General features: G+C 36.5%; 1 protein-coding gene across 2 annotated transcripts in view; it reads left to right on the top strand.

Moving 5' to 3' along the window:
• Positions 1-674: 674 nt before the first annotated feature.
• The window catches only part of LOC125235085, a 37,891-nt gene continuing 19,709 nt past the window's right edge, over positions 675-18,856 (top strand). For both annotated transcript variants that reach the window (XM_048141514.1, XM_048141515.1), the window contains exon 1: positions 675-807. In XM_048141514.1, coding sequence (XP_047997471.1) covers positions 768-807 — 40 coding nt within the window. In that variant the 5' untranslated portion in view covers positions 675-767. The remainder of the gene's footprint in view (positions 808-18,856) is intronic.

Raw genomic sequence — 18,856 nt, 5'->3', positions numbered from 1 at the left:
AATAGCTTTGAATATGAATTATTCACTAGTGTTATGTTAATTGAATTTCAATCATTGAGATTATTGTTGCATGGAATGGAATATTAATAGTTATTTGTTTTACAAGGGGCCAATTGTTGTTTAACCGCACGTCCCGAGCAAGTGCAAGATTCCAATGTTAACTTTTACGTTTAAGGTACAGCGGGGCAAATCTCGACTGGGGGCAATTGTAATCTAATCCACTTCATTTTTTTTTTCCATTATTCCACTATGATGTTGAGTTCTACATGTATCCACTGAACACGCCTACCATATAATTATAAACGGTGGACACTATTTAATAATGCAAAGATTGTAAAATATGGAAAAAATGGACTAGTTACATTTGCCCCCCAGTCGAGATTTGCCCCAACTTTGACTCAAATTGTTACCCACCCCGCTCGCTATTTTTGACCTCTACTATTATTAAATACTTAAAAACAAATATAGATATAAATTAGACAGACACCTTGTCTTCGTTTACGTAGATAGTATAACATATGAAAAGTTCGTCAAAAAAAAATGTTATACTTACATACCAGGAAACTTTTAAGTTTAATACAAAGGACGCACTCATTCATCAGTCGTTCTATTAACTAATCAAAATCGTCGCCGGCGCACTACGCTGACAGTGTGTAATCGCAAGCAGTGTCAGACGGACCTGTCATTTGTTTTTTTTTTTTTTTGCTTGGATAACCTAGATCCGAGGTGTTTGTGATTGATACACGAGTGCACTTACTGTGAGGAATATGAGATTCCGGGCGGCCATCGCGCTTTTGTTGTTACTAGGTAAGTTTATACCTATAGGTATAGTCAAATGATGTTATTTAAATTTCAAACAGCCCGTACATCCTGGCAAAAAAGAGAAGAAATTTAAAATTAGCCACGTCGTAATTTCATCCTGTTTTTGTAAAAAGGATTTCCTTTTTTTTACATTTTTTTTTTATTCAGAAACTGTAGTTCAACTGTCACTAACACATACATACACTTAATACACACCTAATAGCTTTACCTATAGTATTTTAGAAAAAAAATGTCCATAATTGCGTAAAACTAAGTTTTAATATTTACCCCTGACATTTTTGTTCCTGTGGTCTTGGAGAAAAGTAGTCACGTTTGAAATTTTAATTAGGTTAAAAACGTAATTTAAAGTTATACCAATGATGATAATTTTCATATGTTTTGGACAGGCTTAATGTTACAATTATGTATAAAAGTATTTTATGAAAAAAAAATACTGTCACAAATCATCCATCACTGACTGCGACAGGTAGGTGCCCTTAGAGTTGGTCAAAAACGCCTAGTCTTACAAAGATGACATATAGAAGAGAAATTTCGACTGCTTCCGCTGTGACGGGGTGGCCTAGGGGTTCATGGCGTTAGCCCGGATTGCTAAAGACGCCGGTTCGAATCCGGCCTCCGCCACTGGTGATGTCCGTCATTTTTCTTTAATATATTATGTCATATTATTTCGATTTTTAATTTATATATAGTAGTTTGACTACCTAAAAAATACTTAGTTCCGTGCGATAGGTAAGTTAAAATAAGTCACAGATTAAATTATAGTCGGTTTTATTTGCCATTTCTTTTGTGAACATCATTGTGCTCTTATGGTTAGTTGCTATTGGTCGATGTTCATTTGTTTTACGTGTAATTTTGCAATTAACGCGTGGAGCGGCGCGTGTCCATTTCATTCATCTATTCATTAGGATTTCGTGATAATTTTGGCTAAACGTTGTTTTGATATGCAAATAATATATATTCCCATTTTTAGTACACCTTCGGATTGTTACTAAGCTGTGTAACGTAAAAAACATATGTTATTAATCGTTCGTCTCAAAGTTTCGTTTAGCCAAAGCAAGCAAAATTAATATTTAAGGTACCCTAAAAAATTCAAAATTGTGACCGTCTCCAGAAAATGCCCAACGTTGTCAGAAAATGCCCAAGGTAATTAGGGTGTCCCTTATTTTTAACCGACTTCAAAAAAGGAGGAGGTTCTCAATTCGACTGAATGTTTTTTTTTTTTATTTTTTTTTATTTTTTTTTTGTATGTATGTTACTCGATATCTCCGAGAATCGTGGACCGATTTTCAAAATTTTTTTTTGATCGAACCGGTATAACCCCGAGATGGTCCCATTGGCACCAAGTCAGGGTCTGATGATGGAATCCTGGAGAAATCGAGGGAACTCTTCAAATGTTATAGGCACATGTAAGGTTTTTAGTCTATTTTTCAAAGGTACACCAGTATTTACGTCTGATGGTAATAATTTTATGTGGCTGAGCTGATGATGGAAGGTCAACTCCTCAATGGTTAGGAGTTAAAGGATAATTCTTTCACTACTGTACATGTATTCGGACTGATACATATAATATCACTAGGAACCACTAAAAATCAACAAATAAATAAACTTTTTAACATCAATTCTACCGCCGCCATCTTAAAAGTAACATCTTTGTGAAATCGCTCCTCGTATTTATCGCTAAAATGGTGTTTTTACGTGTAATCGAGTGCCTATTTTTGACTATTTGCATAGTTAAACTGATATACTGAGACGTTTGAATAAAATCTGGACAGTTTAGTGTATAAAACAAGCAAAATTGAACATAATAAAAACATATACTCGTCCTACACAGTGTTGGTGAAGTGTTAAAACAAAACGTCGTAAGTCACCCATTTTAGCACGGCGCTTAAGACGTTCTTCGCAAAACCAATAGTGCAGTGATAAACAAACGTTGTGTCGACCGGCAACTCAATTATTTATAATCAATCATAGCAAATAGGACCTATTATTAGTATATTTTACGATCTGATTCCGTGAGTAAAGACTGTAGGGACGTAACCTTCCTGCGATTTGTTTACCCTGTTATACTTTGTGGCTGTTACATCAATGATAAACATGGCTGGAGATCAATCTTCCCCGTTAAAAAGCAATTCGATGTCCGACCTGCATTCAGATGACTCCACAGTCGCTAGAAGCAACATTACCATGCGTTCAAAACGTAAGCAACCCGAAGACTCGCTCTCACCCGACTTCGAGCTACTTAAACGAGAACTCACGTCAATGTTTAGAGAGTGGGCCGGCGATCAAACACAAAAGTTTGAAAAACTAAATAATAGCCTTTTGGAAGTAAAGGCTCAGAATACAAATATTGAGGTGCTGAATAAGGAAACAGTAGGTAAACTCGACCTGCTTTCAAAACAACACGAGCAAGCATTGGGCAAAATAGATTCCCTGGAAACGAAACAAACAGAGACCTCTTCGAGAGTGTGTGACCTTGAAAACAAGTTCGACGACGTTCAACGCCAGCTCCGTTCTAGTAGTGTGCTAGTAAGAAATATTCCTCCATCAGAGACCAGCCTGCTTGAGATCTCTGTCAAGTTATTCGAGACTGTTGGAACTGAATTAAGGGCATGCGACATACGCAATTGCTACCGCCAAGGCAAGAAGGACACTGCGAAACCTATTGTTATCGAACTCAGCAACCCTATACAGAAAGCCAACCTTCTAAAAGCATCAAAAGCTTACAACTTGAGTCATAAAGAAGATAAACTAAATACCTCCCTTCTGGGCTTTAATGAGAAAAATAGTATTTATGTTTCTGAACTTCTGACTGACCGGGCGAATAAATGGTTTTATATGGCACGTCAATTAGTCAAAAATCAAAAATGTAAACATGCATGGACAAGGAACGGCATAGTTTACATAAGTATGGGCCAGGGACAATCCGAAGTGCTAATCTCTAGCGAGAACCAACTACTTTTACTTAATGAACCATGACTATGCAAGCTCTGCCGGAGACCATACCTCTTCTCAAAATTACTACATCATAATTGTGTTAGTATAAAAACTAGCGTAAGTGATTCTTATTTCCTGTATATTATTATTATAGATTCAAATTATAACTGCCTATGCTTAAAACTTTTTTTATGTTACCTAAATAAGAATAATTACACACACGCGTTGCTTCCCCTTACACGTCACACAACACACCATTATTTAAAGTACGACACATATACAGATTTAAAACACAAATACCTAGTTGTGCATACTCTGGATCACGGAATAAGCTACTACTCACATATAACTGAGCCCTGGGCTCCATACCTACTGGGAGATGGCGGCTAACACTATAGTAGAAGTATTCGCAGACATTGACACAGTTAATGTCTCGCGTTCCTTGTTTTGTGATCCAGAATGTTGTGCAAAAGAAATAATATGTAATAACAAAACTCTTACCGTAATGACACAAAATATACGCAGTATATCTCGAAATATTGATGAACTGAACCTATTATTGCATAGAATAAATTCTAGAGTGGATATTATAGTTTTGACTGAATGTTGGATCAGCGCCAACCCTTACCTACCAACCTTACCAAACTACTATGAAATACATACGAATAAAAACATGAACCAAAATAGTGGTATAGTGGTTTACCTAAGGAACGAAATACACGTGTCCTCTGTGGAGCCTTATTTTAATGATGCCAACTGCCTTGTACTCAAGTTGGGACAAACCACAGCTATAGTCGCAATTTATCGCTCCCCCTCATTTAGAAACCTGTACAATTTTACATCCTCATTGAATACTACACTTGAGCCTTTAGCCCATTTTCCGAATATTATCGTCACTGGAGATGTAAACATTGATATCAAGCCTGACAGCACTGACCCTCATTACGATGAATATCTAAATACTTTAGCATACCACGGACTAACACCTGCGCACACTATAGCAACACGTGAAGGTAACTGCCTGGATCATTTCATCATAAAATCCAATAATCAAAGTACCACAATTGTTTTGAATACTTTAATAACTGATCACAGACCTGTTCTGCTGACGTCGAATAACTGTCTTGAAACAACAACCTCCCAACGTCACACAATCACTCGCTTAGACTATAACTCTGTTTGTTCGGACTTGAATAACCTAGACTGGGAGTCCATCTTAGGGTGTTCAGACGCTGAACTTGCAACCAACTTGTTCATTGGCTTATTACAAGAAGTCATTTCAAATAATACCCGGACGTTTACTCTCCCTAGATCTCAAATTACATTTAGAAGCTGGATCACCCTGGCCTAATACGAAGTATAAAAAAGAGAGATAGGCTACACTTGAAAGTACGTAAATATCCTGAGGATCTCGATTTACTATACAAATACAAAAAATATAGGAATACGTGTAATAACATCCTGAAGCGACTCAAAACAATCCATGACAAACAAGACTTAAGTAGAAACAAACATAATCCTAAAGCTATATGGAATTCAGTTAAAAAGATTTGCTTTCTAAAAAAAGACCCTAAGCCTCCTAATGAATTATTACAAACTCACAGCACTAATCAAGATTCTATTAATCATGTTAATACCTTTTTTGCGGAAATAGGAGCAAATCTAGCACAAAAGTGTAGTATATCCCTAATTAACACTTTAACAGTAACTTAACGTTACTGTCTGCAACATACATGTGACACACGTATGTGAATAAAATAGCATGTAAGCAATAATTTACTATATAAGGTATGTTTAGTTTTACTTGTCTCTCTCTTCTGTATTGATTATTGACAATACAACACACATCATCCATAATGACCAGTTTTACTTAACCTCCATTCAACCCTCCAACTTCATCATATCTCATGGCGACCCATACCAGTAGAACCAAGGAAACGGATTTCACCACGGAGCGCAACATATGAAAATGAAGACAGAAAAACAATTCAAGATTGAAGATTCAAGATTACCCTAACGAAGATACCACCATTATGAAGATCGGCACTGAAGATACAAGATTACTTTTATGAAAATCAGCATTGAAGAAATCATTTTTAAGAAGAAAGAAGCCTTTCAGCAAACTAAAGAAGAAAAGAAGAAAAAAATAATTATGTCCTATATATAAGTCTACGAAGAAAGAAGAGCGTTGTCCAGGGTTTCCCGGCTCGCGAATCAAGAGGTGTCCAGGGTTATCCCGGCACATCATCAAGAGGTGTCCAGGGTTATCCCGGCCCAGCTCGAGGAGTCCAGGGTTATCCCGGCCCGCATCATCTTCAGAGCATCGGTCACGTGCACATGGAAGACTCACGTTGCCAGCCAGCGTCACGCGACAGCCCGACCGCCCGCCCGTGCCAGCGCGGAATGCAGCGTCAACAATTCAACATGACCTACTAAGCGAAGTACATTGCCGCTATCTATGTAAGTTAGTTATATTATTTTGTCATGTTATTTAGCAATTTATAGGGATCCTTTTTGCAGCATTTTTTTTTTGTTTATTAATTAATTGAGGTGACAAATTTATTATGTTATTAGAATTACAGTCTTTACGCGATAAACTAAATAAGTTGAAAGAGGATATTTCTAAGTTAGATCCAGAGAGGCGACGGAAAGAAATAGGTAGAAGGAAATTAGAGGAATCAAATGAATTATATAACCATTTTGCGGATATTGTGTCTCAGTTAAAGAAAAAGCAGGATGAATTTAGTTCTTCAGAAATAGAATTAGGTAATAGACTTATAGGCGAAGTCAAAGAAACTTACGAGAGGATTAAGTTATCGTTACTATTCTTTGATACAGATTCCCAAACAGACGGAAAAATGGCTAAACCTAGTTTTGATGTTAAAACGGCCATCGCCTTGTTGCCCGTCATGACAGGGCAAGAGGATGCAACTAAACAGTTAATAGATGGTATTCTTATGTACAGTACGATTATTAATACTGAATCTCAGCAGACATTGATAGAATTTGTTTTAAAAACAAGACTTTCGTCTAGCGCTAAGCTCAGGTTAAAGACGTCATACAATAGTGTAGAATCTCTCGTTTCGGATATGCGTACATTTTTGCTTCCTAAAAAATCGTCCGAATCGATTCAGGCTCAGCTGTACAGAGCTAGACAAGGTAGGAGAACAATAGAAGCTTTCGGAGCTGAAATTGAGGATCTTTTTGTCAATTTGACTATTTCTCAGGCCGACGGTAACGACAGTAGGTACGACGTACTGCGGCCACTTAACGAAAAGTCAGCTATTAAGCGCTTTGCAGATGGTCTTTCAGACCCAAAATTAAGCACAATAATATCTTCTAGGCAATTTACATCTTTGCCTGAAGCTATTAGGACAGCCATTGATGAGTATAGCTCGTCACCACGCGACGATCGGATCCTACATTACGGACGCGGACGTTCTCGTAATAATTATCATAACAACGGGAACCGGAATTATTATTCTAATCGTTACGATAGGAGTAAAAGTTATAATACAGACAGAAATACATTTAGAACACGGTATTATTCTAATAATAGCCGTAATGCAAGTATTTCGCAACACTTCCCGACAAATAGAGCTACGCGGCCACAGCCTTTTGCTGACGCGCATCCAGCGTTCGCCGACCTGCGCGCGCGACCCCGCCGCGACCCGCGCCCGCGCATTCACGTGCTCAACACATACGATCGACAAATGAGGACGTAAAACCAAATAAGCAGTTTTTTCGTGACTAACATGAATAGTGCGATATTTAACTATAACAAAAATAATTATAGTACGGTAAATTGTATTGTAGGTAATGGACATAAATTAAAACTTTTGGCCGACAGTGGAGCAGGCCTATGTGCTATTAGGTATGAATATTTGCAAGACAAACCCGATCTCCTTAAACGAGTGCAAGGAGATAGCATTACTATTACTGGAGTTTGTGGAGATTTAATTTCAGACGGATACATTTATTTAGATTTAGACTTTAACGGTTTTATTAGCAAAGGAAAGTTTCATGTTTTTAAGAATTTGCAATGCTCAGCCGAAGCTATTTTAGGTGAAAAATTTTTCTTACGTTACAATGCAGACATAAGTTATAAACATAATGCATTATTTTTAGAGGACAAAGGTCAAACTGTCTCAATACCTATGAACGTGTATTCTAAAAGTAGTTTTATTCAAAACATACCACCTCGCTGCGAAATTATGACTCACATCGCGTCACAGCTGACCGATGATTGTGTAGTACTATCGGAAGAAATGCAAGAAGGCGTTTTTGTAGCAGGTGTCATTTCAAGACCAGAGAAAGGTAAAATACCAGTACGAATATTAAATACGACAGATAAGCCAGTCAGTTTAGATTTATCAAGTTTGAATGTACACAGATTATGTCATTTTGATATTTGCAATTTTGATTCAAGGAAAATTAGTGTTGATAGAGTAAAAACATTATTAGATCTTTTAAATTTAGAAACTTATTTAAATAAAGAGGAACAATTAAGCATAGAACAAATTTGCGCAAAATACGCAGATGTTTTTCATCTGCCCGGCGACAAGCTAACTACAACTAACTTGCTACAGCACAAAATTAAGTTAAAAGAAAATTCAAGTCCAGTATACGTAAAGCCATACAGGATACCACATGCTTTACGTAATGAACTTCAAACTCAGATTAAAAATATGTTAGATAACGATATAATAGAGGAGACTACTTCAGAGTGGTCCAGCCCAGTTTTGCTAGTTCCCAAAAAATGTGATAAGTTAGGAGAAAAGAAGTGGAGGTTAGTTGTTGATTATAGGCAGCTAAACAATAAGATACAGGATGATAAGTTCCCACTACCCAATATAACAGAAATTTTAGATTCCCTTGCAGGTAGTATATATTTTTCAAAACTTGATCTTTCTCAAGGTTATTACCAACTAGCTTTAGACAAAGAATCTAGAAAGTATACAGCGTTTACGACCGATAAGATGTATCAAATGAAGCGATGTCCCATGGGACTGCGAACAAGCCCTAGCGTTTTCTCTAGACTTATGACTATAGCCATGTCCGGATTAAATTACAAACAATGTTTCATATATTTAGACGATTGCATTGTCATAGGAAACTCCATGACGTCACACAACCATAACCTTATTCGAGTGTTAGAACGATTGAGAAGCACAAATCTTAAGTTAAATCCATTAAAGTGTGAATTTTTGCGAAAAGACATAATGTATTTAGGCCATAAAATTACTTCAAATGGAGTAGAACCCGATCCAGCAAAAGTAGAAGCATTAAATAAATATCCAAGACCAACGAATACAGATGAGGTAAAAAGATTCGTAGCATTTGCCAATTATTACAGACGGTTTATTCAAAATTTCGCGAACATCGCTTATCCATTAAATCAACTTTCTAAGAAAAATGCAGTTTTCAACTGGACCCCAGAGTGTGAAACAGCCTTTATAAAATTGAAAGAAATACTTACAGGTCCACAAGTTCTAGATTACCCTGATTTTTCTGAAAATAATGTGTTTACCTTACATACAGATGCTTCAAAGATAGGCTTAGGAGCAGTTTTGTCTAATTCTAATGGCAAAGTAGTCGCGTATGCAAGTCGAAACCTTAAGCCAGCTGAAACTCGATACCCAATAATAGATTTGGAATTGCTAGCTATAGTTTGGGCGACAAGACATTTTAGACCATATCTCTATGGGAAAAAGTTTAAAATTGTCACAGACCATAAACCTTTAATTTATCTTTTCGGAATGACTGATCCTTCGAGCAGATTAACCAAATATAGATTATATTTGGAGGAATTTAATTTTGACATTGAATACATTCCGGGACGAAACAATGCAGCTGCAGACGCATTGAGTCGTTTACCGATGAATAGTGATGATTTAAAAAATATTAGGACAAACGTTGTATCAGTCATAACGAGAGCTCAATCACAGAAGTTACGCGCGCAGCAAGAACAACAACAAACGTGTGATCAAGGTAGCTTAGTGACAGATGATCCCGCACACGATAGGCTTGATCAACCTAGAGTGGTGGAAATCATCAAAGCACCAAAAAATTATATTGAATTAATACTAAACTCTAACTATAAGACATGTCGAAATGGAATAATGAGTAGTAAAGGAAATTTTTGGTACGTACCAAGCAAATCGTGCATGTATCTAACATCCCGATCGTTATCTACCGTAGGCGTGTTAGCGAGGGAATTAGAACAATTTTGCAAGGAGCAAAACATAAGTGAAGTTATAATTATAAAGAATTATCGAAATGCACATAAAGTAAATGAATTTTTAGCTAGCTATAAATGTGATATTCCTAGGATCTTAGTAACAAGAGGTGTTACAAAAGTATACGATAAAGACGAAATACGAGTTATTTTAAACGATTTTCATCTATTACCCACCAGTGGACACGCGGGGGTTAATAGAATGCTTAATAATATAAAGCAACACTACTTCTGGCCAAGAATGAGCCACGATGTATACGAGTACGTTAAGAAATGTGCACATTGTCAATACAACAAGCACACTAATAAGTACATTAAGGAACCAATGGTGATCACTTCGACACCAAGCTCATCTTTTGAAAGAATTTCTTTAGATATACTTGGACCTTTAGAAATAGATAATTATAACTATAAGTACGTATTAACAATTCAGTGTGAACTGACTAAGTTCGTAGAAGCATACCCGTTAGAAAGAAAAGACACTGAATCTGTAAGTAAAGCTTTTGTAAATAATTTCGTTTTAAGATATGGCATTCCAAGCGACATTATAACGGATCAAGGTACCGAATTTATGTCTAGTGTATTTAGCGATATTTGTAAATTATTAGGTGTTAATAAGCTACACTCAACTGCTTATCACCACGAAACCATAGGAGCGCTTGAAAACACACACAAAAATCTAGGTGCGTATCTTAGGATTCAATGTAGTAACAACCGCACCGATTGGAGCACTTGGTTAAGTTATTGGTGTTTCTCATATAACACCACCGTGCATACCGAGACACAATATACGCCATTCGAATTAGTTTTCGGCAAACACTGCCGTTTGCCCAATAATTTAATTTCTTCTGTCGACCCTCTCTATAATTATGATAGTTATCCTAAAGAATTTAAGTATAGGTTACAAAGAGCTCAATCAGAAGCTAGAAATAATTTAATGTCTAGTAAATTTAGTAGAAAATTAATGTATGATAAGAAAATGAATTCTGTTCAATATAAACCAGGAGACTTGGTACTTTTGAAAAATCAAGTAGGCAATAAATTAGATTCTATTTATAATGGACCTTATGAGGTTATAGAAGATATGTCACCTAATGTTAAGATTTCAAAAAATGATCAGATATATATAACTCATAAGAATAACACTAAGATGTATTTGAAATAAAAATAAGTTTATAATATTTTAAAATAAATAAGTTAAAAAAAAATGTAAATTCATACACGTATGTCACATTTTTTTTCTTCCTTTGTGGGGGTGAAGAGTAACTTTACGGGGAGATGTAGTATATCCCTAATTAACACTTTAACAGTAACTTAACGTTACTGTCTGCAACATACATGTGACACACGTATGTGAATAAAATAGCATGTAAGCAATAATTTACTATATAAAGTATGTTTAGTTTTACTTGTCTCTCTCTGTATTGTATTGATTATTGACAATACAACACACATCATCCATAATGACCAGTTTTACTTAACCTCCATTCAACCCTCCAACTTCATCATATCTCAGCTGGTTGGAGGTTCAATCTCTTGTGGAATCTGGATTAAAAACTGTCGTAAACTGGCTCAGTAAAAATCTCCTCACACTAAATATTTCTAAAACTAAATACATTAACTTTTCTGTCACTAGTTTCAATCAGCCGAAATTTCCTTTCACACTTAAAGTACATAGATGCACTACTGGTGATCTGCAGGGTGATGCAGCCAATTCTTATAATTGTGACTGTGAATGTCTAGAAAATGTTGATCAAACTAAATATTTAGGAGTTATAGTTGACAGCAATCTTTCTTGGTCCAAACATATTCGTTACATATCGAACCGTATTCGTAAGCTAATTTTCATTTTCAAAAAAATTAGGCGTGTCTCTGACCCACACTTTCTTAGAACGGTCTACATTGCATTAACGCAATCACTGCTTACTTATTGTATACCGGTCTGGGGAGGTGCTGCCAAAACGCACTTGCTTCCACTAGAACGTGTTCAAAGAGCGATCCTGAAAGTCATGTTCTTTAAACCCATTACTTTTTGCACTAAAACACTTTACTCCATAGCTCGAGTTCTAACAGTTCGTCAACTGTATATTGAAAGAGTGTGCCTTAGACAACACAGATATGCCTCTAATATAAGTGCACGTCGCGCAGGTGGACGTAGAAAATATAAAGTATTTGACTCAGTGGCACATAATACAGTTTTTTATCGCCGTCAATTTAACTTTCTGGCTCCATTTATTTATAACAAAGTCAACGAACGTTTAGACATTTACAATAATAATAAACACTATTTGATAAAAAGTATTCGCAACTGGACTTTGACCCTTAATTACTCAGAAACTGAAAAACTCCTAGAAATTGTTAGGTGATTGTTAAAATTTGTGCGAGCGTAAGCAATTTAAATAGGTCAAAATATTTAATTAAGGTAAATAAGCAAGAAGTTAATATACCAGGTAAAATCTAATAATAAACATACAATATAGTAAGTATAAACATAAAGAATTATCTGTTGATTTCAGAGACAGGAAGCCATCTTTTTCAAGTACAGTACTTCAAAATTCATAATACCACTTATTAAACTTTTTTTTTTTTTTTTTTTTTACTACAGCCTATAATAAATATATTTTGGAACAGTTCCTCATTCCACTTCACACTCGCGTTCTTCTACATAAACCACTACCACACGTAGGTATACACACACACGCGCACACACACACACACACACACACACACACACACGCGCGCACGCACACGCATACACACACACACACGCACGCACGCACACACACACACACACACACACACACACACACACACACACACACACACACACACACACACACACACACACACACACACACACATACACATTGGTAATTATTCTTATTCCTAAAGTTAATAGTAGGTAATTTAATTCAATGTAGTGTTAGAAGTATAGGTATATACTTAATACTGATAAAAACAAAAGTCTATTATGTTTAATTTACTCGTTAATTACTATATCATGTAATTGTCCATATATCTTCCTGCAGCTGTTTTGATATTTGTTGAATATTCATAGTATATACTCGTAAAATTCGAAGCGATGTCCTAATAATATGATTTATATGATACTTTAGTAAGCGATTCGAACATGTTTAGAAACAATCAACCTTTGTAACATTGATAATAATAGCGGTGGTTTATTCCCTGACCCCTATATGACAGGTTAACCTAGTTTAGGGCTCAGGACACTATTCCAAGGCTATTTTACATTAACTCCATTATTCATATGTACTTTAAGCGATAACATACATCTCATGTAAATGTAATAAGCTGACACTTTGATACCTAAATAAAGCATTTTTCATTTTCATTTTCATTTCATTTTCAACAAAAAATAAAACCGCCTTCAAAAATAAGCGCGTTACAAAACACGGAGAAACTAAAAAGCCAAAAATAATAAACCTTTCAATTCAGATTTCTTATCGTATTGCAATAAGCTAAACATCCAAATTATAAACAAATCAATTATTTTTGAAGTCGGTACCAGCCTGTGTATGGTTGGGTGGGGCAAACAGGCAATAGCAAGGCGACGAACAGGTCTGGTACCGACTCCAAAAATAATTGATTTGTTTATAATTTGGATGTTTAGCTTATTGCAATACGATAAGAAATCTGAATTGAAAGGTTTATTATTTTTGGCTTTTTAGTTTCTCCGTGTTTTGTAACGCGCTTATTTTTGAAGGCGGTTTTATTTTTCAAATTTAAAAATTTAACAACCCGTACCTACTCTATAAATATACTGCATGATACTAACAAAAAATACCATGTATAAAAAAACAGATCTATAGTGTTTGTTAATTTACTCACTATAATACACCCTGTTTTTATTGAATTCCATTAACTTCGGCATTTAGTTAGGTCCGTTATAGAAAACAGAGTATCATAATTAGTTTTTTAAATTCGTAACTTTTTTCTGAAAAACACCATATACTTGCGATAGATGTTACATCAATCGCTGTTAAGAAACGTGTTTTGTGTGTTCGATATGCGATTGACATTTCATAGTTTTGACACTTAGTACTCGTATGAGCAAGTATGAGTTAATTGTAAAGCCCGTTTCTCAACCAGCAATTAAAGTAACATCTATTGCAGGTGTATGCTTTAAAAAAAATACGAATTTAAGAAAACTAACTATGCCATTCTGTTTCCTATAATGGACCTTACTATATGCAAGTTAACGGAATTAATAAAAACACGGTGTATATTATATACTCCACCATACACACCCGGCTCGGCAATGCCCACGCATTCACTATAGGTATTTAGGTATCTGTGTAACTCCACTTCCACAATGTACTCCTTTAATATTTGATTTCTGACCGTATCGAGATTTTTCATGATATAATGTGTACCTACACGATAGATGTATAAGCGGGTGAAATGAAAAAATATACAAAGATAACCCAACCACAAAATTAAAATTTTTAAAAACCCCCGACCGCGACATAGTGGACCGATTTTCATAAAACATGGCTAAGAACACTCCCGACTAACTCAGCTTTCCAAAAAAAAAAACTAAATCTAAATCGGTTCATCCATTCGGGAGCTACGATGCCACAGACAGACAAACAGGCAGGCAGGCAGGCAGACAGACAGACAGACAGACAGACAGACAGACAGACAGACAGACACGTCAAACTTATAACACCCCGTCGTTTTTGCGTCGGGGGTCAATAAACATTAAAAATTCACGTTTCATACATTGTATGGGAAAATATTAATACAATACATAAATTGCCTGAAATTTATTTTGAGAATTTTTTGACTTAAAATAAACCAACCGATGTAGGGAAACAAATCAAATTATTTTATTAAATATTTTTCGAGCGGTGCGGGGCGGTCGAGGTGGTGTAACGGTTTAGCACATCAGCCGCGTTAGCTGGAGACCCAGGTTCGATTCCCGGCTTCGCCACCAGTGGGCTTGATCGCTTTTTCTTTAGTGTATGGTATATTTCAGTTAAAATAAACCAATTTAGGGGGTATACGTCATTAAATTTCGAAAATCGTGAAATAAGGGACACCCTAGCCAACACGCACTCCAATAATTAGAGCCCCAATGAATGTAATGACGGTCAACAGTTTAATTGACCCCGGCGTAAGTAGGTTCCTTGTTGGGTTCCGTACCATTTGAATATGTGTAGAATTTGTAAGAGACATTATTTCAACATTCTCTTACGCCGTGTCTTGCGTGGGCGACGGTCGCGCGACTCGCGCGACCGTCGCCGTCGCGTCTCATACTTCCATATCGATAAGGTTTGATTTCGTATGCGTCGCATCGCCGTTGCGCGACCATCGCGCGACCGTCGCCCACGCAAGCCACGGCGTAAGCGCAGATCGCAGATCTAGATATTCTTGATCAATGCCTGTTTTATGATATTTCAAAGATTCCAATGAATATATTGATTTAAACTAACACGATCTTCACTCATATTATTAAATTTTGCTGGAGTCAGGACCGAACCACTGGATTGAACTGCATACTCCCAAAGTCCTTTCAACTGAACGTCTTTACTATAGAAGGAAAGTACGTGAAGCGATTGAAATCAGGAAACATCGTAATTTCAATCAAAATGAAGGGCAAGGGATTTCATCTTCGTGGAATCCAGTGATTAGCAAGTGTAAACGTGAGAAAACTTCCCGTCCCATACCATCGGATGTCGTGAGTGTTGTATGTAGGCAGAGTGGCAACCCTAGCGTAAAAGTGACTGATGACAATCAAGTGCGGGTAGTTCGAAAAACTCGTACAGCTAGAAGATGTTGATACAACTCCCAGCCAGTCTACCCGTGACCCCGGACGTAATGTCATGTCCGAAACGTCGAGTTAAATATAAAACGTAAGGATTCCAATGAATGTCAAGTTCTTTCAAGTTATTTAATTTGTGTGACATTATCTGGGTAAAGGAATCTCACTGTCGATGGTGCTTACAGCGTTATGAGCGATGTTCGTGTACAAATAGGACGCCTCGGGACGCAAGCGCCATGGACAATATGGTCCCTTTACCCAGAAACCGTCACAAAGAGGCATAATAGTGAAACAATAAATATTTGAAACAAGAGCCCTGCAAGGGCGTAGCAATATTAATACTTAACATATTTATACTTTGTTGTACATAAGAAAATAAGAACAACTGGTGGACTTAATGCCTTAAGGCATTCTCTACCAGTCAACCAATGGGTCAAAAAGAAACATTTGGTACGTGCAGGCATCGTGACAGTAAACAATCATCAGATATCACTTTCTACTATTTACAAATGAAAACTATAATCGTTTATTTACTATTTCTAATGAAAAGTAAAATAAATTATTAAAATAATCTTACAGTATTTTAAAACTTATCGTCTATTTAAGTATTCTTGAACAGAATAAAACCATTTGTTTACAATTTACAAGGATTTTACAATTTACATTACAATGTTAAATCATTAAACAAATTAATAAGTAGGTACTTACGGAGCGGAGTGTTCCATCCATTAACATGGAAATCAGTAATTGTCGTTTCAACTTTCTTAAGAGGACAGTTGCGATTTTAATTAAGCTCAATTGAAGTCAAATGCTAAGTTAAAAATAACCTTTGAGTACTTACAAAACGTTCATTAAGAGTACCCTCAATGGTTGAGCACTTAGAGCAAGAGAGATCGAAATGGTCAGGAAATGATGATTATCATTCCTCATAGTATTTTCTAACGTTAACCAAAGTTTCATCCTTGTTAAAATTAGGAAGGTCTGGCGGCCCTGGGCTCTTAGTCTGAAGTACATTTTCACATTATCCGATCCAATATTGAATGTAGGACCGATATCCCATATTATAATATTTTTGCCTGTGAAATTTTTTATAAAGGATGTACCGATATCGGATCGTATAATGTGAAAACGCACTACCTGTCCCGATCGGGCGATTTGAGCTCTAGCACAGAATATATTTAGTACAGCTCTAGTCGGTTTGGTTCGCATCGTTACGGAGCAGCTATCGGGGTTGGGTGGGTACCACTTGACGTCCCTTTAAATGTGCTATCAGAGATAAGATAATTATTTGATTTTTGAAAACCCTATGTAGTTAAAAGGGATATTGCGTTACATTAGAAAATGACAACTAAATATTATTCGACTTTGAGTACTAGTCACTGTCATTTTTTTTTTGCTTTATTGTAGGAAGAGTCAGTTTGTTATCTTAGGACTATTACTAGTACCTCTTTATTTTCTTCAACTGTATGAAATTATATGTATTTCTGGTGAGCAACTGGCTACCAGGCATAAATATTGTATTGAAAAGTAATGCCGCGATGACGTCACATACCCGTGATCAAGATTGTTCTACAATTTATGATGATATCGATATCCCTGTAGATGTCATGCTTTTGATTGTAGAAATGTTTTTGGATACAGAAACGGTCTCTTTTTGTAGACTGAATAACAGTAATTTAGCGGCTTAATTACACGGAGGCTGAAGCTTATTAAAAATAAGCAACGACATTTAATTATTGTTAAATATTTTTTCAAGTTTATCTCTGCTATTCTCATAAGTCATATTTATACCAGGTAAACATTATTCATTGACTATTTAAGAACTTTTTAATAAGACTTATATTGACCGGGATATAGACCGCGATTACCTTTTTGATTTTTGCTAAGCTCCCGATATTTCGACGCAGTTGCATGCATCATGATAACGGAAAACTGACGGAGGCGGGTGGATGCCAAAACCGGTGAAGTCAGAATTGAACAAACGTAGTGACACTGTGAGTGTAGTGTGTTTGGACAGACCATCGAATGTGAATGCGACCAGTGGTAACGCTGAAAGTGAACGCAACCGCCGCGCGCGAAGGAGGGTAGGTCGCGCGCTGTCTACGCAACTTTGACATCCACCCGCCTTCGTCAGTTTTCCGTGATCATGATGCATGCAACTGCGTGGAAATATCGGGAGCTCGACAAAAATCAAAAAGCAAATCACGGTCTATATCCCGGTCAATATAAGTCTAATGAAAATAACCGTGAATCATTCAAAACACTTAACTTTTTAATAGCCTGATTTACTGAATACCTACAAAAATCGCGTTCAGAATCAAACGACCTAAATGGACATATTAAGTTTGGCGGAAAAACACGCTCGCGTGATAAAGCTTATCACGTCAGGGCGTCCTTTTCGCACTATAATTTGTATGATAAGGAAGGACGCACCGATGCGATAAAGTTTGTCATACTAGAGCAGTCATTGATATAAACGAAAATTAAAATAACCCCCGACCGCGACATATGAACCGACTTTTATGAAACATGCCTAAGAACACTCCCGACTAACTCAGCTTTCAAACAAAAAAAAAACCTAAATCGAAATCGGTTCATCCATTCGGGAGCTACGATGCCACAGACAGACACACACACAGACAGACAGACAGAGAAACAGACAGACAGACAGACAAACAGACAGAGACCCCGTCGTTTTTGCGTCGAGGGTTAAAAAATAATTTCACTTAAGTAGAAGTGCGAACACGTGTGAACCGTGAAATACACCTTTCTACTCGTAAATACGTTATAAAATAACCCGTTTATCTTTAAATTGTCTTCAGACACGAGTTATTTATCCCGCGGCGCCACGTCACATTATAATTCAACTCGTCGCGTATGCGCGTTCTCATAAGCTCGAGCAAGTGATGTCCCAAATACGCTACATTAAAGTATTAAGTGACACACGACCGCCAATTGAGCTTATTAAAGCGACTTAGGGGCGGCGCGCTTATAAAAGGGACTGCGGTTCGAGCGCTCGTGATGGTTCAACTCAAAATGCGAATTGTTTAGTTTAAACTAAAACCAAACTGTACTGT

Source organism: Leguminivora glycinivorella, chromosome 17, assembly GCF_023078275.1.
Source record: "Leguminivora glycinivorella isolate SPB_JAAS2020 chromosome 17, LegGlyc_1.1, whole genome shotgun sequence".
In the NCBI taxonomy this organism is placed as follows: domain Eukaryota; kingdom Metazoa; phylum Arthropoda; class Insecta; order Lepidoptera; family Tortricidae; genus Leguminivora; species Leguminivora glycinivorella.
Note: the sequence above shows the minus strand (reverse complement) of the source record. Positions and strands in the feature narration are given on the sequence as shown.